Source organism: Takifugu rubripes, chromosome 10 (assembly GCF_901000725.2).
Source record: "Takifugu rubripes chromosome 10, fTakRub1.2, whole genome shotgun sequence".
NCBI lineage: Eukaryota > Metazoa > Chordata > Actinopteri > Tetraodontiformes > Tetraodontidae > Takifugu > Takifugu rubripes.
The window spans coordinates 11,759,291-11,782,800 of NC_042294.1; the positions used below are offsets into that span (position 1 = coordinate 11,759,291).

Consider the following 23,510-nt stretch of genomic DNA (forward strand, 5'->3'; position numbering starts at 1 on the left):
CGTGGACGGTGACCTGAGGCTTGACCTCTAGGCTGAGCTAAAGGTCAGCAGGCACGTGGGGGTGTTGGAACCAGCAGCTCCTGGTTCTGGATTTACACTCAAACCCATTTTTTTTAAATAAAGATTGCAAACAGAACATTTATTGTCTTCATATTATTCATATTTTGTGTCAATTCTTCAAAAAAAACAAACAACCAGTGCAGGTTGTGCAGACACAGCAGGGTTCAGAGGACGGGACGGAGATCTAGCAGCACCGGGGGGGGGGGGGGGGGGGGGGGGGGGGCACCACATGGAAGTTTGGTCACCACCAGAGGATGCAGCTCACTTTAATTACCCACTGGTGACATCACCAGGGGGGCGGGGTCGTGTGGAGGTCAGCAGGAATACAAATATATAAATACATCTCTAGAAACAAGCTCGTATAAACTGGGATCCAAATCAGAGTGGATCCAAAAATGTGTAGAAAGGAGCAGCAGAACAGGTCCGAGAAGAGCAGGTAAAAAAGACACACCTGAGAAGGGAGGGGCTTTAGTGTGATGTCATCACGCGCTTCCTGTTTCTGCCTGTGCTGGTTACATTCCTCGTGAGCTCCGGTGGGGCCACGCAGAGCATCTGACCCGTTACCCCTGACAACCAGCACTCGCTACCACCGGAGCGGCACCGTTATCAGTGAGCTGATGATTATTAAAACGCGTAAAATGGAAAGAAACAAATCAAAATCGGCCTAAAAAGCAAAACAGTAACAGGTCTGAAAAAAGCTGTGGTGACATCACACAAAGTGAGGCGATCAGTGGTCACCACGGCAACATTCGCCCTGACAGCAAGTTTGGATCGGCTGTACGGGTCAGACGATGGACAGGACAGTGCAGGCGGTCCACCGTACTGGAGGTAGAGGTTCTGTTGGTACTTCTGCTCCTGAACATCAGAGTCCCTCAAGCTGGCCGTCGTCCTTCCGATTGGAGCCGTGTTGCCATGGCGACCGCTGCAGTTGACGGGCCGTGCATCAGAGATTCCGCCGTGAGTTCAAACCACGGCAGAATCCGGTTGGGGGGGGGAAAGTTTTTCTTTGGTTGGTTTCAGGGCATCACCTGGATCTTAGAGCGTTGATGGCATCACATGACCAAGAAGCTAACAAAAACACCTGAGAAACACACGGACAGCTGACGGGGACGCGGCGGAAAGTGGGAGGGGCTTAAGTCACATGTCACAGACGGTTGAACCCACGCAGACGCGAGCGGCACCAGTCAGGTGTCACCTGCGTGGAACTGGTTCCTGATCGCTCCGTCTGATTGGCTCCGGTCCTGATCATGTACCTGGCCGCTGTCCTGAGCACACGCCGGGCCCCTGTCCTTGGCATGTTTGAACATCAAAATAGAGTTATAAATCTTGAGGGCGGGGCCGAGTTTGATTGACATGATTCTGACGATGTCCCGTTGGGTGAGAAGGAGAAAAGCCCGCCCATCAATTTGCTGGACAGAGAGAGAGAGAGAGGTCAGTCAGCGGACGAGCCTGAGAACAACGTCCTGGGACGGCCGTCTTACTTCATCTCTAAACTGCTTCGACTGCTCCTCGCAACCAGGAAGTGACTCGACAAATTCCGCCACCTAGAGGGGGGGGGGTCACAGAGGGGGAGGTCAGAGGGGTCTGACCTACATGCCGGTCCAAACAGTCCGACTCACCTGCTGGACGCTCCAGTGTTGGACGGTCTCTGCCGTCTCCCTAGCAACGCCTGGCAGCAGCTTACGGTGCTGTTCCCAGCAGAGGGACAGGTCCCGTCCTGGCTGGGCCGACATGGCCGACAGAAAGATGGACTGGTGGAGGGCGGCCTGCAGACTGGTCTCTGCTGGCGCTGAGGGGCAGAAAGACCAGCCAGAGATCAACAATCAGCCCCCCGGGCTTCCAGGGGGACCAGGAGGACCATCTGCTGTACCTGGATTAATGGCTGTCACCTCCAGCTCCTCCTCTTCCTGTTTCACACGGAGGAATTTGCTGGGCTGGCTCAACCTGAAGGGAGTGAAGAAGTGAGCAGGTGACTAACCTACGTCTCCCACAGCAGCTGCTCGTGGCCCCCGAGGGAGCGTCTGCAGGTGTCCCACCTGTCTGAAAGTCTTCTCTTCCCTACCGAGAGCATCAGGGGCTGGTGTCGGCTCTCCGCCTTCATGTCGTAGCTGCTTCAGAGGGACGCACGCGGCGTTCAGGACGACACGCTACACAGCTCCGAACACGCCAACACCACGACGGGCTCAAAATACAACTCTAACGACCGCTTACCTGTCTGGCTGGTTGCCATGGGAACACACGGTGACAGGAACAAGCGTAATGACTCGCTCCCCTCCCAGCCTATCGGGGAGCACCACCTCCTTCCGCATGTTGATGTCGGAGTACGGGCAGCCGAAGGCACTGGGTCAGAGCCGACACACAGGTGGGGAAAGGGCTGTGAGCCAATAACAACGGTGACGCCACTCGGTGACGCCGGGACAGCGAGACGGCTCGTACCTGTGGTGGCCGGTGTACCTGGCGCCCTTTATATGGCCCACTCCTCTGCAGCCATGGGTGGGACACACACCCTGGGAGGGGGAGGACACAGGGGAGGAATCTGTTTCAGATACAGGAACAGCTCAGCGTTAGCGCCACCTGCCCAGGTGTGTGCACCCTCCCCACCTCCCTCTACACTGTCAGTCACACCTGGGGGGGGTTCCAGGGGGTGTCCTGTGCGTTGACACCAGCCAAAAGGGTGAAGGTCACTGATGTCACTGTCACACCAGACGTCAAACTGCTGTGACCAGCCGTCGTAATGAATCTGCAGGTAAACACACCTGTTGACAACACACCCCACAACCATCGACACAGGCGGACTCTCGCTGTACCTTCACCCTGAAGTCTTCTATAGCCGTTACTGTGGCGACTCGGATCAACATGGGGTTCCTTCTGTCAACTGCCTCCAGCTTCTGGTTCACCTGGAACCCATGAGAAGGTCTCTGTTGGACAGAGGAAAGGACACCGATCAGAGGATGAGCCACCCGGGAGGAAGCAGAACTCCATCCTGGAGCAGACGGGAGACCAGAAGCTCCAGAGGAGGTCCGACTCCTCAGGAGGACGGGCTCGGCTCCAGGTCAGTACATCAGAAGACAGGGTAGCAGATGTTGAGAGTCCCGCGAAAATGAAGAAAGAAACCAGAGAAACCGGCACCTCTGATGCTCAAACAAAGTTCTGGACCAGAAGAAAGAATCTCAGGATCCACAGACAGTTATCAAGGCTAACATCAGACCCAGACCGGAGTATTTAATAATACCCCCCCCCCCCCCCAGCTCCTAGTATCCTTACCGGTTTAAAGGCTGAACTGGGAGCAGCAGAGGACCCGGTTTCCTGGAGATATTCCTCCCACAAGAAGTTCTCTGGGTTTGGATGACCTGCAAAACAAGTGCTGTCGATCCCGAGGATCCCAAGACGTGGCAGAATCCGTGCACACGTGCGCGTACGTACCCTGTGGAGAGGTCAGAGGTCGTCCCTGCTCCTCGCACCAGCCCACAGGATGAATGTAGGGACTGCTGCTGTCACACCTGACAGACCAACAATGTAAACGGTGACGATCGACGCACCAGATCACCGAGCAGATCAGCTGCCTGTCTGTCTCACCAGTAGTCATACGTGTCATCCCAGTTGTCGAAGTGAACCAGGAAGCGGCCGTCGATCACATCGGTTACCGAGGCAACACAGACGAGCCCGGGGTTCTTCTTATCAACCGCCTCTAATTTCATCCCCACCTGAAACTCACAGCTCTGTGAGGCAGACAGACAGGCAGACAGACAGGCAGACAGACAGGCAGACAGACAGGCAGACAGACAGACAGACAGACAGGCAGACAGACAGGCAGACAGACAGGCAGGCAGACAGACAGGCAGACAGACAGGCAGACAGACAGACAGACAGGCAGACGGACAGGCAGACAGGCAGACAGACAGGCAGACGGACAGACAGAGAGGGAGACAGGTGGGTCATGAATCCACACACAGGCTGAACATGGTCAGCTGAACACTTACTGCAGAATGGGAGGTGAAGAGAGACGGAGGAGCAGCCTGAGAGCCAGAGGAGTCCAGATAAGCTGTCCAATCAAAATCTGAGGGATCCTGACCTGCAACAGTAGGCAGACATTCAGTCAGACAGACAGGCGGACAGACAGGCGGACAGACAGGCAGCAACAGAAGAGGACAGCTCCATTCACCGTGCAGCACTTCAGTATTTAACGAGAGCTGAAACCCAGCAGGCCTCCTGGTCCCTGTAGTCCAACCTTTTTACACAGCGTCACCAAAAATCAACAGTTTCAACCAATCGGGTGCCAGAAACCTGTCGCTCATGTTTCTGCACCACAGCCGCCTCAGCCCAGAGCAGCCAAGCTAAGATGAGGCTAATGGTTAGCAAACATCAGCGTAGACAGAATCACACAGGAAGGGTTCCATCTTCCAAACTATCCTGACAGACCTCCTGATACCCCTGAATCCCACCTGATACCCCTGAATCCCACCTGATACCCCTGAATCCCACCTGATACCCCTGAATCCCACCTGATACCCCTGAATCCCACCAGTCCAGCCTGCAGCCAAGGCTCTTCACAGGTGTAATTACAGTTGTAATTACAGTCAGGCGCTAGATTAGATCACCATGATCAACGGCCTTCAGAGTTTCCTGTCACTCTTATCTCAGGAATGATGGAAAATGTGTGATGGACAGAAGCGGGGCCGCTGACTCCTACCTTTGGGTGGGTGAAGCTTGTGATTGTGCTCTTTACACCAGCCTGCTGGTCGAATTTCTGTTGAGTCAGCGTTTACCCAGAAGTCATAGCACTCAGAGTAGCCATCGATATGAAGACGGAGCCGGCAGCCAATCGCCTGGCAGAGAGAGAGATGAGAGGCTGACAAGTACAGGCGTGTGTGTGTGTGTGTGTGTGAGTGTGTGTGTGTGTGAGGGTGTGTGAGAGTGTGTGTGAGTGTGTGTGTGTGTGTGTGTGAGTGTGTGTGAGAGTGTGTGTGAGTGTGTGTGTGTGTGTGTGTGTGTGTGTGAGTGTGTGTGTGTGTGAGTGTGTGTGTGTGTGTGTGTGTGTGTGAGTGAGTGCGTGTGTGTGAGTGTGTGTGTGTGTGTGTGTGTGTGTGCGTGTGAGTGTGTGTGTGTGTGAGTGTGTGTGCGTGTGAGTGTGAGTGTGAGTGTGTGTGTGTGTGTGTGTGAGTGAGTGTTACCTCTGCCACAGTCAGCACACAGAACATGGACGGGTGCAGTGGGTCAATACCCTCCAGCTTCATGCCCACTTTAAAACCAGCTCTCCTAGTGGGGAAAGACTGGAACTGATGGACAGACAGGTAAACAAGAGATAGGGAGAGAGAGAGAGAGAGAGGGGAGAGAGAGAGGGGAGAGAGAGGAGGGGAGAGAGAGAGAGGAGGGAGAGAGGAGGGGAGAGAGAGAGGAGAGAGAGAGGAGGGGAGAGAGAGAGGTGAGAGAGAGAGAGAGAGAGAGGAGGGAGAGAGGAGGGGAGAGAGAGAGGGGAGAGAGAGAGGGGAGAGAGAGGAGGGGAGAGAGAGAGAGGAGGGAGAGAGGAGGAGGAGAGAGAGAGGAGAGAGAGGAGGGAGAGAGAGGGAGAGAGAGAGGAGAGAGAGAGAGAGAGGGGAGAGAGAGAGAGGTGAGAGAGAGAGGAGAGAGAGGAGGGGAGAGAGAGAGAGAGAGGTGAGAGAGAGAGGAGGGGAGAGAGGAGAGAGAGAGAGGAGGGAGAGAGAGAGAGAGAGGAGAGAGGGTAGAGAGAGAGAGGAGGGGAGAGAGAGAGAGGAGGGGAGAGAGAGAGAGGAGGGGAGAGAGAGGTCACATGGTCCAGAAGAACCAGAACATTCAACATTCACAGTGTTTCAGGAGTCACGTGTGAGTTACCTGTGTAAATAGTGAAACAGGAGCAGCTTCTGCTTTTTGTTCATTCAAATACTGCTGCCAGGACCAAGATCGCTTCTTTACAGTCCCTGAGAACACACAATCACACAATCACACACACACACAATCACACACACACACACACACGCACACACACACACACACGAACAGGACTTAATCAATCTACTAAGATGTCAGTAGTTTTGTCAATGCTGTAGCTAATCATTATTTTGTGTGTGTGTTTATGTATGAATGTGTGTGTGTGTGTGTGTGTTACCTTGACTGCTGCTGACTTTGTTCTTCATCTTTCTTGGTTCCTTTTCCTTTCAAAAAGTAAAAAGAATATTTACGGCACAGATATAACCCAGTTCTCTGAGTTCGCCCCAGGATATATGAGATTATTGATAACTTTCATCCTCATCGTCATCATTATCTTCATCATTATCTTCATCATTATCTTCATCATTATCTTCCTCTTCACTACACGATATGACAATAACAAATGTGGCTTCATAATGGAGGGGGGGGGGGGGCAGAGCTGGGAGATTAATCTCAAAAACATTTGCAAAGTCAACAAAATGGAGTCGAACAAAACATGAATCCTGTCATCAACACTAATCATACGCGTGCGTGAGTCCGTGAGAGAGAAACAGAGAACACGCGCAATGGTCCAGAATAAAGATCAATAATGTGTCTGTAGATTAGAAACGTGGAGACCTCGTTTGGCCCCTCAGCTCAGAACCTTCTTCAGGTTGATGAGGACTAATTAAATGCTGGTCAATCACTTAAAAAGGGACTTTTCTCCAACATCCCTGCTCCAAATCACCAGTTCAGCTCACGGAAGAGTCCGGGCTCTTATTGTGAAAGTCTGAGCGGAAATGAGCATCAGGAACAACAAACACAGATCAAACCCGCCGGTGATCCACACTTCTTTCCACCGGCCTCTGGCTCTCAAACGCGGCTCCAGCGGCAGCAGAGCCCCGCAGACGGGAGCCCGAGGACCGCGGAGAGAAGGAGGAGGAGACGGGGGCGCCAACGCGCCCGGAACCGAGCGTTTCGGCCGGACTTACCCTCTCTGGTGATCCGCCTGGCTCCTCACATCGACACACAAAACACGGAAATACTGAGGAGCAGCGCGCATGCGCAGAGCGGGGAGCGAGAAGGGGAGGGCGATATGGATTTTCTTTCTTTCTTGCTTTCTTTCTTTCTTTATTTCTTGATGACTATAATTGTAATAATACAATACAGCTGTAATGCATTAAAGGAGCGAGCAGCACTGTACCAAGATGGCTGCCCTGGAGGCAACATGAGATTTCATGAGTTGTCACTTTTTGTTTGACACAATATGACAGTCTGAAATTAAAGAAAAAGAGTTTTGGAATCAAATCAACTCAAATCTTCTTTATTTATATAGCGTCTTTTACAATCAGAATTGTTTCTAGGCGCTTTCCAGAATCCCAGGGCCTGACCCCCAACAAGCAACGGTGGCAGGAGAAACTGCCGTTTAACAGGAAGAAACCTGGAGCAGGACCAGGCTCATGTAGGGGGACCCTCCTGCTGATGGGGGGGCTGGGTAGAGCGAGAGGAGAGGGGGGAGGACAGGTAGAGGAGAGAATAGGCAGAGATCATGTAATACATTTACCACAAGCTGTTAGTATAATAGCTGAGCGGGTCAGTGAGGTCGGGGGTCAGAGGTCAGCAGGTCAGCCTGTAGATGGATACAGAGAGATGGGGGGGAGGAGGAGAGAAGCAGAAAAAACTACACAGGAAAACAACAACACCAACACTGATCAACAAGATGAGTAGAGAAGAAGAGGACCAGCCAGGACCCAGAAGGGTTCCAGCATCCTGGTGATCAGGTGATCCTGGTGATCAGGTGATCCTGGTCATCTCTAGCAGCAGAACTAAGATGTTAACCTAATGATTAGACGACCCTCTAAGTATGATCATTATGTCTAGGATAATAACTACAGAATTACTGACTATCAGCTTCATCAAAGAGGAGGTTTTAAGCCTGATCTTAAAGTAGCGATGGAGTCAGCCTCCCGTACCTGGACAGGGAGCTGGTTCCATAGCAGGGGGGCCTGGACAGGGAGCTGGTTCCATAGCAGGGGGTTTGGACAGGGAGCTGGTTCCATAGCAGGGGGGCCTGGACAGGGAGCTGGTTCCATAGCAGGGGGGCCTGGACAGGGAGCTCGTTCCATAGCAGGGGGCCTGGACAGGGAGCTGGTTCCATAGCAGGGGGGCCTGGACAGGGAGCTGGTTCCATAGCAGGGGGTTTGGACAGGGAGCTGGTTCCATAGCAGGGGGGCCTGGACAGGGAGCTGGTTCCATAGCAGGGGGGCCTGGACAGGGAGCTCGTTCCATAGCAGGGGGGCCTGGACAGGGAGCTGGTTCCATAGCAGGGGGGCCTGGACAGGGAGCTGGTTCCATAGCAGGGGGTTTGGACAGGGAGCTGGTTCCATAGCAGGGGGCCTGGACAGGGAGCTGGTTCCATAGCAGGGGGGCCTGGACAGGGAGCTGGTTCCATAGCAGGGGGTTTGGACAGGGAGCTGGTTCCATAGCAGGGGGCCTGGACAGGGAGCTGGTTCCATAGCAGGGGGTTTGGACAGGGAGCTGGTTCCATAGCAGGGGGTTTGGACAGGGAGCTGGTTCCATAGCAGGGGGTTTGGACAGGGAGCTGGTTCCACAGCAGGGGGGCCTGGACAGGGAGCTGGTTCCATAGCAGGGGGGCCTGGACAGGGAGCTCGTTCCATAGCAGGGGGCCTGGACAGGGAGCTGGTTCCATAGCAGGAGGGCCTGGACAGGGAGCTGGTTCCATAGCAGGGGGCCTGGACAGGGAGCTTGTTCCATAGCAGGGGGGCCTGGTAGCTAAATGCTCGGCCCCCCATTAGAGACTCTGGGGACCACCAGTAGACCAGCATTCTGAGAGCGGAGCGGTCTATTGGGCTGGTCAGGTGTCACTAGCTCCTCCAGGTAGGATGGAGCTAGGCCTCTGAGGACCTGGTAGGTCAAAAGAAGGGTTTTAAAAATGATTCTAAATTTAACGGGCAGCCAACGAAGAGACGCCAGGACAGGAGTCATGTGACCTCTGTGGTCAATACCTGTCAGAACTCTGGCTGCAGCATTTTGGATCAGCTGGATGTTTGGACACCCTGATAATAAAGAATGACAATAGTCCAGCCCGCTATAAGAATTCACTAGAATTACTGCTAGAAACTATTTTAACATGTCCATTTGTTGTGATATAAATGGTTTCAGACACATTTCAGCAGGATCACGATGCCATCTTCTGGACCCTCAGCTGCTAATCTGGATCTTTGATCTGCTCCACTGACCACAAACCAACGTTCACATTCGCTGTGTCCTTCTGCTGCATGTTTGTTGTTATGCTAAGTTAGCCTAAGCTAAACTAATCTGAGCTAACCACTGATGGATTCCTGTCTGGAGGAGGAACAGCTGATGGAGCTGAAGGGGTTTTATTTCCCAGCACTTCCAGTTTCAGTGGGAGTCCAGCTGCTCGCCTAAACTGGGAACCCCCCCCCCACTCGTGTGGCCCCTCCCACTCCTCCTCTCCCCCGTCTCCATACCGACAACAGCTGCCGGACAAATCAGAGGTGAGTCTCTTCTCTTTCCTTTGGCGTTTAAAAGCAAATCTTTTGATGACCTAATGATAACATATAGATGATGTCATGAGAAGTCAGGACCTGTCTCAGGACCTGTGTCCTGAACCAGGTCCTGAGACAGGTCCTGAGACAGGTCCACCTTGGCTCCAGTCTCTGATCTGGACCCAGGGTGGAGCGGCAGACATCATATATAATTCTATACTCATCCTGGTCCAGAGTAACGGGAATTCTCCGGCGCTCCGGACCAGCGACCGGACACCTGGTCAGTCGGATCAACCATGAAAGTCAAACTGGAGCTTTTAGAATCTGGAACCAATTCGATTCAACTTCATGTAGCATTTGTTACAACAAAACAATAGTCTGTAGGAGCTTTACAGAGGCCCAGAACCAGATCCAACAGAGTTTGGACTGAAAGTGAAGGATCTGAAGCATGTTCTAACGTGGTTTAAAGTGGTCCGAGGCCACAACCGACTGGTCACAACTAACTGGTCACAACTAACTGGTCACAACTAACTGGTCACAACTAACTGGTCACAACTGACTGGTCACAACTGACTGGTCACAACTAACTGGTCACAACTGACTGGTCACAACTAACTGGTCACAACTAACTTTAACTGTGTTAAATTTACCATCAATGCAGAAGGAACCTCGTCCTGGCCGAGGGGTGGAAATGCTTCTGTTAGACGCGTCCATTTCCTCCTAATGGTCCTGCAGACCACACTCTCACCTCCCCTGGGAACCAAACCATTAGAGCATGGACCCAACAACACACACACACACACACACACACACACACACACACGCGCACACACACACACACACACACACACACACACACACACACACACACACACACACCAAGATCAATAAAAGGAACTGATTTCCTTTTAAACGCGATCACTAATATTCGCTGCAATATTTAAAAGATTTTAGACGTTTGACTTAATTTCTTAATTTGGCTTTGATGTTCTGTGTGTAGTCATGCCCGAGGTCACATGACATCTGTGTTATTCCAGCCTCAGTGGCCTGGAACACGCAGATCTGTGGACTCCAGCCAGAATCTAAACTTTACAAAAGTTTTTTTTCAAATGTAAAAGTGACTAAAATAACAAAAACCTGGATTTTTATGGTCAGTATTTGATCTCTTTCTGCAGGATGTTGTCATCTTCACACATCGCGTGTCTACCTACCTCCTCCAGCCGGCCACCAAACCCATCCACACGGTCCTCTGACCCCTGCTCCGTCACCATGGAAACCCTCTGGAGAGAAGTGAGGAGCATTGAGGAAGAAGCGGAGGGGGAGGAAGAGGATGAAACAGAGAGGAAGAGCATGGATGGTAACCTGAGAACAGACAGACGTCCTCTTTCTGTCTTCTTCTCTCATCCCTCTTTATCTTCCAGAAGTGGAGCTGGAGGAGGCGTGGCTTACAGAGGCGGGGCTATCCTCCTTAGTAACAGATGAGGCCACGCCCCTGGCAGCAGAGGTGCTGCTGTCGACGCTGACGCGCCAACAAACCGCCACAGTGAAGAAGAGGCTGCACAACTACAGCGAGACCCTGAAGAGCAGGAGCAGGCAGCCAATCAGAGACGTGCGGGACATCTTCATGGAGATGGCCCCGCCCACCTGGACGCAGAGACAAGCCGTCGGTTCTGTTAACACCTTAATCGTTTATCAAAGATGAATCAAGGTGGAAATGGTTTGTTCTTCTGAGCAGCTCCAGCCTGACGACACGGCGGACAGATGCCCCGCCCCTTCCTCTCAGGGCGCTGAGTCACCTCCGCGCCCATACAGCGTCACCACCAAAACTATTCGCCGCAACGCTCACACAGGTGGTGGTGAATCACTTGTCTGCCTGTTGTTACACTCCTGCATGTGACACACCTGTCTGTGACACACCTGTTGTTACACACCTGTCTGTTACACGCCTGTTGTTACACACCTGTCTGTTACACGCCTGTGTGTTACACACCTGCCTGTGACACACCTGCCTGTGACACACCTGTCTGTTACACACCTGCCTGTGACACACCTGTCTGTGACACACCTGCCTGTGACACACCTGTCTGTTACACACCTGCCTGTGACACACCTGCCTGTGACACACCTGTCTGTGACACACCTGTCTGTGACACACCTTCCTGTTACACACCTGCCTGTGACACACCTTCCTGTGACACACCTGCCTGTTACACACCTGCCTGTGACACACCTGCCTGTGACACACCTGTCTGTGACACACCTTCCTGTGACACACCTGCCTGTTACACACCTGCCTGTGACACACCTGCCTGTGACACACCTGTCTGTGACACACCTGCCTGTTACACACCTGCCTGTGACACACCTGCCTGTGACACACCTGTCTGTGACACACCTGCCTGTGACACACCTGCCTGTTACACACCTGTCTGTCCAGACAGGCCACGCCTCCTGGCCCTATCATTGGTGGTTATTCAGGGATGTTTTCTTTCTCCGTCTCTGCAGTTCGCCCCACGCTCCCGACATTCCGGTCACATGATCAGCGTGGCGAGGATGCTCCTCCCCCCCAACACCCACCCTCAGAAACAAGCACCCACTCTTCACGTGCTCCCGTCACACCTGCCTCCACCCCGAGAGCAGCTGATTGGCTCCTGCGAGAGTATCCGTACTCCGAGGGCGTGGCCGAGCACAAACAGCGCGGGACGTGTTGGGACTGCCTGCGTTTCCATGGAGACGACAGGGACGACCTGCCGGTGAGTCTGTTAGTAAGAAACTGTAACCAGTGTTTATCCAAGGCTGACGCGAACACACCTCAGGTTTGTAAGAGTGTGCGTTGAAAGTTGCATTATATCAGCCACCATCATCATCATCACCATCATCTTCATCATCATCACCACTCTCACCTGCAGTTTGGGCTGGTGTCACCAGCTCAGGGTCTCACCTGGGCGGAGGACCTGTCGCCACATGACCTCACCTCCCTCGGCTTCATCTGTCACATCGAGCTCTCCACCTTCCTGCAGACTCTGGGTGTTCAAACCAAACGCACCCGCTCCCGCTGCACCAGGACCCGAGGTGCGTTTGATGTTCTAAACCTGAATCCACAGTCCGACTCCGGTGATGCACGGAATTATTCCTTCGGGAATAAAGATAAATGAATGTTTTATTTTAAGCTAAATTCCACTTTTAAAATGACTGTAACACTCAGAAACTGGCTAAAGTTGGAATAATTGCCTCATAAACGTGTTCCGTGTTTGCATTCCTCAGACACCGGTGTGTTTGGTGTTCCTCTGAACTCACTGCTGGAGAACGACAGGAAGAACTTTCCTGGAATAAAAGTTCCTGTTGTCTTCCAGAAGGTGAAAAATCCGACGGACTGAGTGACTATTGGAGCCACCTTCTGCTAGCAGCTGAAAATTCCTAGAATATCACATAACATAAAGCTAACAGCTGTATTCTTGTTTAAATTACATCAGTTGCTGTAATGAGACACCAGCGACTGATTCTGTGTGTGTGTGTGTGTGTGTGTGTGTGCGTGTGTGTGTGTGTGTGTGTGTGTGTGTGTGGTGTGTGTGTGTGTGTGTGTGTGTGTGTGCGTGTGTGTGTGTGTGTGTGTGCTTAGTTGTTGTGGATCTTAGAGAACAGTTTGCAGACTGAAGGGATTCTCAGAGTTCCAGGTTCAGCTGCTCGGCTAAAGGTAACCTTGGTTTAAATATCTGTCTATTTCAGTGTATCAGGTGTGTGTGTGTGTGTGTGTGTGTGTGTGTGTGTGTGTAACCCCATTTTCTGCTCAGTTCCTGAGGAGGGAGTTGGACAGGTGCTGTGGAGGCTTTGACTGGTCAGCAGTCAGACTGGTTGATGCTGCAGGTCTGCTGAAGCTGTTCATCAGAGAGCTGCCGACACCCCTGCTGACACACACACACCTGTCAACCTACCACTCTGTGCTAGGTACTCACACACACACACACACACACACACACACACACACACACGCACGCACCTGCCACTGCCTTAGATGTAAACTGCTCTGTGTGTGTGTGTGTGTGTGTGCGTGCGTGCGTGTTGTGTGTGTGTGTGTGTGTGTGTGTGTGTGTGTGTGTGTGTGTGTGTGTTGTGTGTGTGTGTGCGTGCGTGTTGTGTGTGTGCGTGCGTGCGTGTGTGTGTGTGTGTCAGGTATCTCCTCTGTGGTGCACCAGGTTCAGGCTCTGCAGCTCCTGATGTTGCTGCTTCCTGAAGCTCACAGAGAAACACTCAGAGTAAGTCCACGTCCTCCCGGTCCGGCAGTGACATCATCAGCGGTTTCTATGGTTACGGACGTGCTTCTGCGGTTCCAGGCCCTGCTGGTCTTCCTGCGTCAGGTGGTTTTTCATCAGGACCAGAACAAGATGTCCCTGTGGAACGTGTCCATGGTCATGTCCCCCAACCTGTTCTCCTGCCGCCGCCCCCCCAACGAGGCCGCGCGGCAGCAGGAGATGGACCAGGCGGTGGGCGGAGCTTACCTCGTCCGGCTGATGGTCACGCACCAGGACCTGCTGTGGGCGGTAAACGTGACCACGCAGACCCGATGTGGTCGTGGTGCCCGACGTTGACTTCCTGTCTGCTCCGGTTGCGCAGGTGCCCAACTTCCTGCTGTCACAGGTGAGACACATGAACCAGGCATCCCATCAGAAACAGCTGATCCTGAGCAAGACCAGAAGGCTGCTGACGAGGAAGAGCAAGAACGACCTGAACCAGGTGAGTCGGCGGTGACCCTGTCGGCTGAGGCAGACAGGTGACTCCCACTCTTACCTGCTGAATACAGACAGGTGATAAAGGTTCTTCATGCACCTGTGTCCAGATCACGGAACTCTGTGAAGGGGTGATCAGAGTCCACGCCCCCCTACACACCAAGGTCTCCATGGCGATACAGCTTGACGGACAGATGCGCGCCAGGGACGTCACCTGTCGATTCGAGTGCGACAACAGGTAACCACGGCGATTGATTGATGGCTGGGAGGACGTGTTGATCAGACCTCTCCTCTCGTTGGACAGTCCTCTGCAGAACCTGTACGAAGTTGGAGGAAACATCAGTAAGTCTTTACCTTGTTCGCCATCATCGTGTAAGAGAAGCGTGTAACACCTGCGTCTCCGCCAGCCGAGCGCCGTCTCCATCCGGACTGTGTCCTGCTGGAGGTGTACAGAGTGAATCCTCACTGCGATTGGCTGATAAAACCCTGACGCGGGGATGCGTTGCCGTGGTGACGCCTTCAGGACGGGGCAGTGTCGTAAAGCTGTTTTTACATGATTCACGTGAATAAACTTGTGTTTGGTCTCCACCTGCTGGTCACGGTCGGTAACTACACCGCTGCAGAGCTCCACCAGCCTTCATCGGGGTGTGCGTGTGCGCGTGCGTGCAGCCTTTAACTCTCAATAATAGGAAACATGTAGTGTAGAAAATGGGGGCAGCTCTGCTCATGAAACTGAACAGAACAACACTTTTATTTAAAGAAAAAAAACAAAAAAACAGCGTTTCTAAGATTCACACTCAGATTCCTTTGACCTTGTCAGAGACAATTACACACACGCGTCGACATGTTTAACATGATCATGTAATCCGTGATGATAACGTCATCAGTCCAGCGTCACTCACGACAGGTTCGGGGGGGCTGCTCGTTAAAAAAGACACAGTGAGAATGTTGCACTGACGCCCATCAGAACCATCCGGACCCGCCTGCGGAGCTCGTCACCACCTGACCCCGACCGACTGATCAATTATTGCTATCAAAGGCCGATCCGGGATCCAGATGTTGAGAAGGGCCCAGTCCAAATGTTAGGAGCAGCTGATGGAGTCCAGGTGTTGCTCCTCTGCAGCCATGGCAGCCGCCTGCAGCGCCTCTGTGTCGCTCTGGAGCGTGTTCAGCTGCTTCCTCTCGCTGTGCATGTTGTTCTCATGACGCTTCAGATCCGAAGCCTGAAAGCACAGGTGGACGGAGAGCTGAGCACAGGCGGCACACGAGCACAGGCGGCACACGAGCCGCGGCTCCTAGCAACAGCCGTTACCTTGGCGAAGGCCTTGGTGCACGATCGACAGACAAAGGGTTTCTCTCCTCTGTGTCTCCTCTCGTGGTCCTTCAGGTGAGACTTGTGTTTAAACGCCTGCACACAGGTGAGACACAGTCAATCAGACAGGTGAGACACAGTCAGTCAGACAGGTGAGACACAGACAGTCAGACAGGTGAGACACAGTCAGTCAGTCAGACGAGACACAGTCAGTCAAACGGGTGAGACACAGTCAGTCAAACGGGTGAGACACAGTCAGTCAGTCAGACGAGACACAGTCAGTCAAACGGGTGAGACACAGTCAGTCAAACGGGTGAGACACAGTCAGTCAGTCAGACGAGACACAGTCAGTCAGACAGGTGAGACACAGTCAGTCAAACGGGTGAGACACAGTCAGTCAAAGGGGTGAGACACAGTCAGTCAGACAGGTGAGACACAGTCAGTCAAACGGGTGAGACACAGTCAGACAGGTGAGACACAGTCAGACAGGTGAGACACAGTCAGTCAGACAGGTGAGACACAGTCAGTCAGTCAGACGAGACACAGTCAGTCAGTCAGACGAGACACAGTCAGTCAGACAGGTGAGACACAGTCAGTCAAACGGGTGAGACACAGTCAGTCAAACGGGTGAGACACAGTCAGTCAGACAGGTGAGACACAGTCAGTCAAACAGGTGAGACACAGTCAGTCAGACAGGTGAGACACAGTCAGTCAAACAGGTGAGACACAGTCAGTCAGACAGGTGAGACACAGTCAGTCAAACAGGTGAGACACAGTCAGTCAGACAGGTGAGACACAGTCAGTCAGTCAGTCAGACGAGACACAGTCAGTCAGTCAGACGAGACACAGTCAGTCAGTCTGACGAGACACAGTCAGTCAAACGGGTGAGACACAGTCAGTCAGTCAGACAGGTGAGACACAGTCAGTCAGTCAGTCAGTCAGGTGAGACACAGACAGTCAGACAGGTGAGACACAGTCAGTCAGTCAGTCAGTCAGTCAGTCAGGTGAGAGTCAGTCAGTCGAGACACAGTCAGTCAGACGGGTGAGACACAGTCAGTCAGACGGGTGAGACACAGACAGTCAGGTGAGACACAGACAGACAGGTGAGACACAGACAGACAGGTGAGACACAGACAGACAGGTGAGACACAGGAGCCCACCTTGTCACACATTTGGCAGGCGAACGGTCTTTCGTTGCTGTGAACTCGTTCATGTTTTTTCAGGTCAGGAGCACGAATGAAGGACTTCCCACAAACGTCACACCTGTAGGGCTTGAAGCCTGTGTGGATCTTCAGGTGTTCTGAAACACAGGTGATCATTTGATCAGACTTTGGGGTGTCAGTTGTGACTCTGCTCCCGGGCCTCCTTTAACCTGTTGCTGTTATTTTGCCCATGGAGAACACACTTAGCCTATTAGCCTGTTAGCCTATTAAGATGGACGCAGGCGTTAGCGGGCGCCGGCTAAGCTAACGCAGGAGTTTACCTTTCAGGTGGGCGTGGGCTAAGCTAACGCAGGAGTTTACCTTTCAGGTGGGCGTGGGCTAAGCTAACGCAGGAGTTTACCTTTCAGGTGGGCGTGGGTGGTGAAAGCTTTGTTGCAGATCTCACAGGCGAACGGCCGCTCAGCTGAGTGGAGCTTCTCGTGCTTCCTGAAAGTCACACATGGGAAAGTTCACCCTTCGTTGTCAGGTGAATGGGCAGGTGTGCAGGTGGATGGGCAGGTGTGCAGGTGGATGGGCAGGTGAATGGTCAGGTGTGCAGGTGAATGGTCAGGTGTGCAGGTGGATGGGCAGGTGGATGGTCAGGTGTGCAGGTGGATGGTCAGGTGTGCAGGTGGATGGGCAGGTGGATGGTCAGGTGTGCAGGTGGATGGTCAGGTGTGCAGGTGGATGGTCAGGTGTGCAGGTGGATGGGCAGGTGGATGGTCAGGTGAGCAGGTGGATGGTCAGGTGTGCAGGTGGATGTCAGGTGTGCAGACAGACAGGTCAATCCAGGTGTGTTATCAGACAGGTTGTGTGGTTGACCTGTGTACGTACGCGAGCCTACTCTCGTCCGGGAAGGTCTTCCCACACACCTGGCAGGCGAGCTGCTCTCGGTGTCCGTACAGCAGGTATTCGAACTTCATGTCGGCCGTGGCCGTGGACCAACTGGGCGGGTGCTCGTCCTTCACCTCCCCCATGCTGTCTGCGAACGCCAGGGTCTGCGTGGTGTGGTGCTCCTGCCCGAGCTCCTTTGGCTCCGCCTCCATCTCGGCCACCACGTCTTGGTCGTAGCAGGTTACCTGCGCAGGTGAGAGTCACCACTGAAACATCACGGGGAGGAGGCGGGGCCATTTCAGCTCCTACCTTGTGCACGTCCTCGTTGGTCAGCTCTTTCAGGATGGCCTCCTGGACGTGCAGCGCCGCGCTGGGCGACTTATCCAGCACCTGATTCGCCGACGCCTCGACGAGGTCGTCCGCGGGGGGGGGCGGCGTCGCCGTGATCGCCGAGCACCTCTGCGTCGGCCGCCAGCTGCGCTTCCGGCGGCAGCGCCATCTTGACGATGTCGTAAGGAAACTTGTCTTTGTCCTCCGGCGAAACGTCCCGTTTCTGCGGCGACACCAAGGCGTGAAAACGGCGCCCGAAAGCGAAGCGCGGGCGGTCCCCGGAGGACAGGTGCGGTCGATACCTGCGAGCAGAGCTTGTCGAGGAAGCGGATGCCGAGGATCTGTCCCGACGACATCATCAGGTTGACGTCTTTCTTCTTGACTGAGATTTTGGCCGTGTACATGTAGTTCAGCACCTCCTCGAAAATGTCCGAGCGGATGAAGTCGATCTCGATCACGGACGAGTTGTCGACCTGAGGAGGCAACGGCGAGACAGGTGAGGTGGGCGGGCAGAGTCCCCGCAGGTGGGCAGTCATCCCGCAGGCGAGCACCTCGTGCTTCTTGAAGAGCTTCTTGAAGTAGTTGGAGCAGGCGGCGAGCACGCAGCGGTGGGCGCGGAACTTGACGTCCTCCACGACCACGGCGATGTCGCAGTGCTCGCCCTCCAGACGCTGCTCGTTCAGCAGCTTCAGGAAGATGCTCTTGTGCTCGTTGTCCACGTACTTCACCGTCTCCGCCATCTGCAGTCGATGGGTCTACGCAGAACGACACAGAGCTACTGGCGACACCATTTATTTAACTTTGTGGTTACTATGGTCGAGCGGGGTCGTCACGTGGTTTCCACTGGTTAGTGCAAAGGTGTGAAGCTGAGGTGAATAAGAACTGTTTAAAAAGGCGCCACAAAGTTTCCGGGCCGAGGACACTTTATTAGAATGACACCGGATTCTTCCGTAAACCCACCCAACAGTTCATGCACCTCTGCCGCGGACATGCGCGCGTGTGCACGCGGGCTGTGGCGCTAGCTGGCGAGGCACGGACCCGTTAGCTGTTAGCAAGGCGCCGAAACGCCGCGGTTCTTCGGAACATGTTCCGTCCGGTTGCGAGTCCACGCTAATGTTCGGGTTCGGGAGGGGAGGCAGCGGGGCTGGCGGCGGCGGCCGAACTCCACATTTACCCTCCAGACGGTCCGGATCCACCAGCTTTAACCGAAACCCGGATAACAACAACAACAGAACGGCGGTTAAACTCAGGCCAGCGTTAGCTCGCGTTAGCTAATCACACATTAGTTCGTGCTTTCTCCCGAACTTCCGTCACTTTTTCGTCGGTCATCGTCGCCCTGTGGGCTTTTTTTTTTCGCGCGTGACAAGTGTCAGGGGTGCAACGCGGGGGCAGAACCGTAGGTTCGGGGGCAACAATGTTCGTGTAAATGGCGGAATCTGGCCTTCCGCTCCGCTAAAATGGCGCTCGTCCTCAAACTGCTCTCCACCAAATGCCCGCCATCGCCGTCGGTGGGCTCAGCACCGCCGTCCCCGGGACACACGCAGGCACGCGAGCGGCGGCGGCGCCGCGGCCTCGGCGACACGAGCGAGAAGGGCTCGTGCGGCCATGAGCGGCTCGAGAGCGCGCAGGCATCCCCGCGGAAACGTCGGCCCGAGCTCGCGTCGAGGGGAGCGCGGCGCCGGAGGTGCGCGGTCTTACCTTCACAGCAGCCCGATACGAGTGTGTTCGTCACGGTGTGCCGGCGCGCGGGGAGCCGGGAACCACTTTGTCTGGTTGTTGTTGTTGTTGCTGAGCACGAGCACAGAGCGGAAGGCCGCGCTTTGCGCCAGCACGCACACACTGCAGGGGCACGCAGGCAGCGGGCCAAAGATCCTCTGTGGGCGTGATGGATCACTGGCTGGAACGCATGCGCGGCGGGGACCGGGCCTTCCCGACACCCGAAAGACCCGAGAACGAGCCGCGGGTCCACGACCGGACCGCCCGACCCAGTTCTGTCCGAACCTTCTGCAACTGTGGCGTTTCCCTTTATTTATTCTGGAGACACTATACTGGCGCACCTCCCTTTCATTTAAGAGAAACCTCAATAAATCTAGGAAATGTAGCGAAACCAACCAAAATAGTTTAGTCGGGATTATTAATCTCCAGAGAGGACGCCTCAGTGACATTTATGTTTCCACTCATCTTCCTTAAACTGTCACCAGAACCAGCACAGAATCACTTTTAATATTGAACAGCAGCTTTAAATCCACAGCACCAGCTTATTATTTCATTTAAGGTTCTGTTCAGTTAAATCCAGCAGAATGTGTCCACCCATCCAACATTGGGGCTCAGGGTTGGGGTTAGTGCTCACATTAGGGAGGCCCGGCAGACCAGAGGCTGCAACGCTCATGATGGGATGTTCTTGGGTGTTTCTGGACACACAATCCAGATGTAATGTGAACAAAACGTTAATAACAAAGAGGTTCGAGAGCATGAAATGGCAAATCTGAGGAGGTGTAAGTGTACTGTGGATATTGGTGGGTAAAAAGGGATTAAATATGAAATAACCTGCATTAAGCTCAGGACCAGAACCTATCGGAGTAAAAACAGATGAAATATGAAGCCTGAGGGACAGATTCTCTTTCTAAAACCCACCTCACAGGACCCACACAAAAAACATCTTCCGCCATCTGTTGCAAAACTACAATACCCACAAATCCCTGCGTCCATGGAAACGGGTGAGCAAGAAAAGATGTTAAAGACATTTTCCTCTTTTATTCAGCTACACAACGATCAATGAGTGAGATATTACCACCAATCAGATATTAGATTAGCTGATCAATCACAGCAGCTCGTACTGTCTCAGGTGCATTCGCTGGATGATGTCACGGCAGTCGTTGAAGACACGGCGAATGTTTTCAGTGTCCACGGCACAGGTGAAGTGAGGGTAGCAGTAGTGCTTCCCATCGCCGCTCGCTGTGCTGATCCTCTGAGACACAGACGGGTCAGAGAGACACAGGTGTGAGCAAAGGGAAGCAAGACACAGGTGAGAGCACAGGGAAGCAAGACACAGGTGAGAGCAAAGGGAAGCAAGACACAGGTGAGAGCAAAGGGAAGCAAGACACAGGTGAGAGCACAGGGAAGCAAGACAGGTGAGAGCAAAGGGATGCAAGACACAGGTGAGAGCACAGGGAAGCAAGACAGGTGAGAGCAAAGGGATGCAAGACACAGGTGCAAGACACAGGTGAGAGCAAAGGGAAGCAAGACACAGGTGAGAGCAAAGGAAAGCAAGACACAGGTGAGAGCAAAGGGAAGCAAGACACAGGTGAGAGCACAGGGAAGCAAGACACAGGTGAGAGCAAAGGGAAGCAAGACACAGGTGAGAGCACAGGGAAGCAAGACACAGGTGAGAGCACAGGGAAGCAAGACACAGGTGAGAGCAAAGGGAAGCAAGACACAGGTGTGAGCAAAGGGAAGCAAGACACAGGTGTCCAATCTCAAGAAGTAGTTTTATACCAGAAACTCATCTCTGATGAAGAACTTGGCCCTGGTCACTCGAGGGTCTTCATCAGCATCTGGAACAGCTGAACACACACACACGTTTTTCTTCTGTGTATTCTCAAATGTTTTTTTTTAAAATAATTTTTCTTTCTCTACCTTCAGTAGGAACTTGGTAGTTGTTGTATTCAGGAAAATAATCCTCAAGTTTGGATTTTCCTGCCAGAATTTTGTCAGCAAGAACATCCTGTTTGTTCAAGAACAAGATCACCGAGATGGTCTTCAGAAACCTGCAGCCAACCAGCAGACGGGGTTACAGGCGCACAGCAGCAGCCTCAAGTACCAATGATGAGGGCAGAGGTTCTGTGGTGCACCTGTTGGTCCAAATGGATCTGAAGAGGTCCAGAGACTCCCGCAGCCGATTGGTGGAGTTGTCTTCTCTGATCACCATGTTGTAGCTGCTGCTGGCTGCTACAAAGATGATGGCTGTCACATCTCAACACAAACACACACCAATCAACCAATGGTGAACCACGAGATGTACAACGATTGTCACCATTTGTCTCACCATTAAAACACTGAATCCACTTCCTGCGTTCATCTCTCTGTCCTCCAACATCAAACATGCTGCCAGACACACACAGACAGACAGACAGACGACAGACACAGACAGACAGACAGACACAGACAGACACAGACAGACGGACAGACACAGACAGACACGGACAGACACAGACAGACAGACAGACAGACGGACAGACACAGACGGACACAGACAGACAGACGGACACAGACAGACAGACGGACACGGACAGACAGACGGACAGACACAGACAGACAGACACAGACAGGCAGACACAGACAGACAGACACGGACAGACACAGACAGACACAGACAGACAGACGGACAGACACGGACAGACACAGACAGACAGACACAGACACAGACAGACAGACAGACACGGACAGACACGGACAGACGCGTGTCAGAAAAAAGTGGTCAGAATCATGTTTTAGCCTTCATGTCTTTTCCAACCAGCGAGGAGAGAGGTGAGAGAGGTGGAGCAAGACTCACTGGAAGTTGACCTTGTCCACCTGAAACCTCGTCTCAAAAATTCCCGAGGTCAAGACTCGGCAACGCAGCAAATCCTGCGGGAGGGAAACGAGGCGGAGACGCTTTAGCTAGCAAACACTCACAGGTGATTGGACAGTTTCATACCTGGTCAGTAGGTGTGTAATCTGTCCTCCTCACTGAGTCCAACCTGTCCATGAAGCTGAGAACACACACACACACGCACGCACGCACACACGCACACACGCGCACGCGCGCGCGCACACACACACACACACACACACACACACAGAATCTAGAATAACTCAGGAAGGAAGCATCAGTCCCAGAATGATGACATCATCCAGGAAATCACCTGTTCCCCCCCCACCCTCATTCATTCAGGTGTGTGTGTCTTACTACTTAGCACAGTCGATCAGCTGATATTCATTTGAGCGTTCAAAACACGCCTTGATGCCATCGTCCTCCCACAGCTTCTGAGCATGCTCAAAGAACTCCTGCAAGAGGGCGGGAGGCAACAGGAAGTGATGTCAGAGTCTGTCAGGCATCAAGTGAAACTCTGCAGACCACCGAAGACCAACATTCACACCCGGAAACCTTCACAGAACACAGACTTTAGCGGTCGACGCAGGATTTCAGTTAGCTTCAGCTAGCAATAGCAGCCGTGGCGTCACTGTGACCTCAGGTGACAGCCCATAATCACCTGAGCGACACACATCACGCTGTCAGGACATTTGAGTGGGTGGACAGGTACGCCAGCGGTGAACCCTGCTGACCAATCAGGAGCAGCGACAGAAGAAACGCTGTTCTGAGGCAACACAGGAAGACACTTGTTTTGTCTTTCTTTGTCCTCAAGAGATGTAAGATGTTTGAATAATGAGGTCTCAGGTGGAACACACACCAGCGGAGGCACAGGCGCACACACACATGCGTGAAGGTGGTCCTGTGAGGACTGGGTCCCATGTAACTTGTTACATCAGGTCATTAGTGTTATTAAAACAAACAACCTGCTTAAGAGCTCTCCAGGTATGTTAAAGACCTGCT

The 23,510-nt window shown here is 53.2% G+C and overlaps 4 protein-coding genes and 2 long non-coding RNA genes across 12 annotated transcripts in view; 1 reads left to right on the forward strand and 5 right to left on the reverse strand.

The window, feature by feature from the left end:
- Positions 1-124: 124 nt before the first annotated feature.
- On the reverse strand, positions 125-7,050 carry LOC101078505 (lethal(3)malignant brain tumor-like protein 4). Of its 2 annotated transcripts, none has more exons than XM_029842743.1 (18): positions 6,978-7,050; positions 6,185-6,230; positions 5,911-5,996; positions 5,232-5,336; positions 4,751-4,886; positions 4,041-4,132; positions 3,637-3,779; positions 3,484-3,560; positions 3,325-3,410; positions 2,868-2,978; positions 2,686-2,800; positions 2,497-2,596; positions 2,272-2,400; positions 2,097-2,168; positions 1,931-2,004; positions 1,680-1,849; positions 1,542-1,604; positions 125-1,469 (listed from the first exon to the last, which is right to left on the reverse strand). In XM_029842743.1, the coding sequence occupies exons 2-18, from the start codon at positions 6,210-6,212 to the stop codon at positions 1,245-1,247; spliced, it is 1,812 nt and encodes a 603-aa protein (XP_029698603.1). In that variant the 5' UTR covers positions 6,213-6,230; positions 6,978-7,050; the 3' UTR covers positions 125-1,244. The 2 variants fall into 2 exon arrangements, with proteins under 2 accessions (XP_029698603.1, XP_029698602.1); XM_029842742.1 differs by having other exon boundaries at positions 2,097-2,171.
- Positions 7,051-8,850: 1,800 nt separating this feature from the next.
- LOC115251219 (uncharacterized) lies at positions 8,851-12,024 on the reverse strand. Its single transcript, XR_003889785.1, has 5 exons — positions 11,866-12,024; positions 10,878-11,475; positions 10,727-10,795; positions 10,166-10,268; positions 8,851-8,910 (listed from the first exon to the last, which is right to left on the reverse strand). It is a non-coding gene; the product is annotated as an uncharacterized lncRNA (long non-coding RNA).
- arhgap28 (Rho GTPase activating protein 28) lies at positions 9,491-14,826 on the forward strand. 3 transcript variants are annotated; one of them, XM_029842724.1, is made up of 13 exons: positions 9,491-10,872; positions 10,937-11,178; positions 11,251-11,365; positions 12,021-12,268; positions 12,425-12,587; positions 12,780-12,871; positions 13,135-13,209; positions 13,307-13,768; positions 13,847-14,053; positions 14,127-14,246; positions 14,350-14,477; positions 14,544-14,581; positions 14,647-14,826. In XM_029842724.1, exons 1-13 carry the CDS (start codon positions 10,692-10,694, stop codon positions 14,727-14,729), a joined length of 2,154 nt encoding a protein of 717 aa, XP_029698584.1. In that variant the 5' UTR covers positions 9,491-10,691; the 3' UTR covers positions 14,730-14,826. The 3 variants fall into 3 exon arrangements, with proteins under 3 accessions (XP_029698584.1, XP_029698585.1, XP_029698583.1); XM_029842725.1 differs by having other exon boundaries at positions 13,307-13,460; positions 13,686-14,053; XM_029842723.1 differs by having other exon boundaries at positions 13,307-14,053.
- Positions 13,769-14,773, reverse strand: LOC115251220 (uncharacterized). Of its 4 annotated transcripts, none has more exons than XR_003889789.1 (4): positions 14,632-14,773; positions 14,400-14,556; positions 14,012-14,300; positions 13,769-13,903 (listed from the first exon to the last, which is right to left on the reverse strand). It is a non-coding gene; the product is annotated as an uncharacterized lncRNA (long non-coding RNA). The 4 variants fall into 4 exon arrangements; XR_003889787.1 differs by having other exon boundaries at positions 14,012-14,213; positions 14,301-14,556; positions 14,632-14,768; XR_003889788.1 differs by having other exon boundaries at positions 14,012-14,141; positions 14,301-14,556; positions 14,632-14,761.
- A 110-nt stretch (positions 14,827-14,936) lies between the features above and the next one.
- Positions 14,937-19,817, reverse strand: zbtb14 (zinc finger and BTB domain containing 14). The gene is given in 10 exon segments (XM_003977215.3): positions 14,937-15,462; positions 15,552-15,647; positions 16,712-16,851; positions 17,115-17,200; positions 17,588-17,832; positions 17,897-18,013; positions 18,015-18,140; positions 18,220-18,390; positions 18,469-18,672; positions 19,616-19,817. Coding segments are annotated over 9 exon segments (1,311 nt in total). The 5' UTR covers positions 18,658-18,672; positions 19,616-19,817; the 3' UTR covers positions 14,937-15,321.
- Positions 19,818-20,532: 715 nt separating this feature from the next.
- The window catches only part of LOC101066394 (guanine nucleotide-binding protein G(olf) subunit alpha-like), a 5,200-nt gene continuing 2,222 nt past the window's right edge, over positions 20,533-23,510 (reverse strand). The window contains exons 6-13 of the mRNA XM_003977214.3: positions 22,866-22,963; positions 22,614-22,668; positions 22,470-22,543; positions 21,963-22,021; positions 21,769-21,889; positions 21,554-21,684; positions 21,413-21,480; positions 20,533-20,885 (exon numbers count right to left, since the gene is read on the reverse strand). Coding sequence (XP_003977263.2) covers positions 20,739-20,885; positions 21,413-21,480; positions 21,554-21,684; positions 21,769-21,889; positions 21,963-22,021; positions 22,470-22,543; positions 22,614-22,668; positions 22,866-22,963 — 753 coding nt within the window. The 3' untranslated portion in view covers positions 20,533-20,738. The remainder of the gene's footprint in view (positions 20,886-21,412; positions 21,481-21,553; positions 21,685-21,768; positions 21,890-21,962; positions 22,022-22,469; positions 22,544-22,613; positions 22,669-22,865; positions 22,964-23,510) is intronic.

What these genes read in the sequence shown, in the direction of transcription:
- LOC101078505 (XM_029842742.1), bottom strand. Translation starts at nt 6,212, where the DNA reads ATGAAGAACAAAGTCAGCAGCAGTCAAG. An exon ending in TCTTCACCTCCCATTCTGCA is followed by an intron (nt 3,780 to 4,040) that starts GTAAGTGTTCAG and finishes TCTGCCTCACAG; the next exon opens with AGCTGTGAGTTTCAGGTGGG. An exon ending in GATGACACGTATGACTACTG is followed by an intron (nt 3,561 to 3,636) that starts GTGAGACAGACA and finishes TTGGTCTGTCAG; the next exon opens with GTGTGACAGCAGCAGTCCCT.
- arhgap28 (XM_029842723.1), top strand. Translation starts at nt 10,692, where the DNA reads ATGTTGTCATCTTCACACATCGCGTGTCTACCTACCTCCTCCAGCCGG. An exon ending in CCTGGACGCAGAGACAAGCC is followed by an intron (nt 11,179 to 11,250) that starts GTCGGTTCTGTT and finishes TCTTCTGAGCAG; the next exon opens with CTCCAGCCTGACGACACGGC. An exon ending in ACCAGGACCTGCTGTGGGCG is followed by an intron (nt 14,054 to 14,126) that starts GTAAACGTGACC and finishes CCGGTTGCGCAG; the next exon opens with GTGCCCAACTTCCTGCTGTC.